Source organism: Apaloderma vittatum, unplaced genomic scaffold (assembly GCF_000703405.1).
Source record: "Apaloderma vittatum isolate BGI_N311 unplaced genomic scaffold, ASM70340v1 scaffold35410, whole genome shotgun sequence".
Lineage (NCBI taxonomy): Eukaryota > Metazoa > Chordata > Aves > Trogoniformes > Trogonidae > Apaloderma > Apaloderma vittatum.
In genome coordinates, this window is record NW_009693519.1 from 38,567 (window position 1) to 40,243 (window position 1,677).

At 41.8% G+C, this 1,677-nt stretch overlaps 1 protein-coding gene across 1 annotated transcript in view; it reads right to left on the minus strand.

The window, feature by feature from the left end:
* Window positions 1-232: 232 nt before the first annotated feature.
* The window catches only part of SRP14 (signal recognition particle 14kDa (homologous Alu RNA binding protein)), a gene marked incomplete at its 5' end in the record, with an annotated part of 1,937 nt that continues 492 nt past the window's right edge, over window positions 233-1,677 (minus strand). The window contains 2 exons of the mRNA XM_009879129.1: window positions 233-630; window positions 966-998. Of these exons, the coding sequence (XP_009877431.1) occupies window positions 541-630; window positions 966-998 (123 nt within the window). The remainder of the gene's footprint in view (window positions 631-965; window positions 999-1,677) is intronic.

A 1,677-nucleotide genomic window follows, 5' to 3' on the forward strand; every position in this document is an offset into this window, starting at 1 on the left:
ACACAGCTGCCTGGCTCTGCAAGAGCTCAAGCTCTGTCCTGGCTGCCTTAGGGATGTCTGTGCTGCATCATGTAGACATGTCGTTCAAAAGAAGACAAACAGGAAAGCTGCTGTTCCTGATTTGTTGAAACCCACTTTCCCTGCTACTGCTGAGGCTTATCTATAGAACCGGGCATCTGTCACTAACTCCTGCTCCAGCGTTAGCTTTGCTCTCACTACAGTGCGCTTCTCTTCACCCTGTGTTACCCTCCAAACAGATTTTACACAGCCCACTCGTATAATACAAAACTAACAGCAGTATAAGTACAAAAACTAGTCGGCAGCTGAGTGTAAAGCTATTTCACTACAACCAGGTAAATACTCCTGCCATAGAACAATCCACAGAAAGCACCTCATGCGCTCAATTTAAACGAAAAGTACTGATCGCACCCCGGTGTCCTGCTGGAAGGAAAGCCAAAGACAAGTGGTAACTCAAAAAGAAATGGACTTTGCTTTGAGCAAGGGTCAAGTCTCTTATAGCGATAGCAGGATGCTGTTCCATCACTGTGTTGCTTTACTCTTCTTGTTTTTGCTTTTCTTGTCTTTTTTCTTCAAGCCATCCATGTTAGCCCTCAGCAAATTTGAGTATGCCTGAAACAACAATTGCAACCGTTAAAAGAATACTGAAGTGACAATACACTGGAGGCAACATTCTAGCTATTGCTAATGGATGGGTATCTGCATTTCCTCAGACAATCAAGCCCTTGCACCCTAGACTGGGAAACTACTGTTTCTAAACCAATGCAGAAAGTCAGATAAAATAGAACAGGAATTAAAAAAAGAAGTAGATCTACCACAGATGGGTAGTCTAGAGTTAATCTATATGGCACTTCAGCACTGAATCAACGCCTTCACAGCTGTTCAGTGCTTCCACCTGACCACTGCCCAATACCTAGAGAAAAGATAAAAAGCATATAAAAACTTACCATCTGGAATTTATTTACTTCCTTTGAGCTCACCTATAAAAGTAATAATGAAGGTTAACCAAGAAAACGGTGGCTTTTAATACAAACCAAGTGTCTGTACATGTTTACCCACCAGTAACCTTCCAGTCTTTTAGGAGCAGTTGGATCAACTCACCACACTGAATGGTCGGTCAGCTGTACTAACATGTCATGGGACTCCACTAATTTAAAAGCTTGAAAACACTCCTTACTCAATTAACAAAATCCTCTGGAGGCCATTCATCTCAAATCTCTGTGTTTCCAAATGGGAAGAATGTGAAGGGACATTCTAAGGAACATTTAATTCATTTGCAGGGCCATAAGAATATGTTGCAACTCCAATTCTCTCTACTATTTCTCAAAGTAAGATCTTTCCTTGGATTACATCACAGAGGAGAGCTAAAGTCTCTCACTCACAAGCATACATGTCAGGTTTTCAACTTCTCATTTAAATTTCTTGAAATACAAATATCTCTGTGAGGAAAAAAAAAAATATGCTAAGCGAGATTGACACTTAGAAGAGTCTACCCATGCCAACACATTCTTGCCAGGAAACAAGGATCCCTTTCCTGCTGTTTCACGTTCTTTCCTGGGCTGCAGGAACCTCCAGTAATTCCATGGAGGTCTACAGGGACCTACCTCTTTGTCACCTGAGGCTTGAGTGTAGGTGTGTAAGACTTTTCCCCTCCTTGGA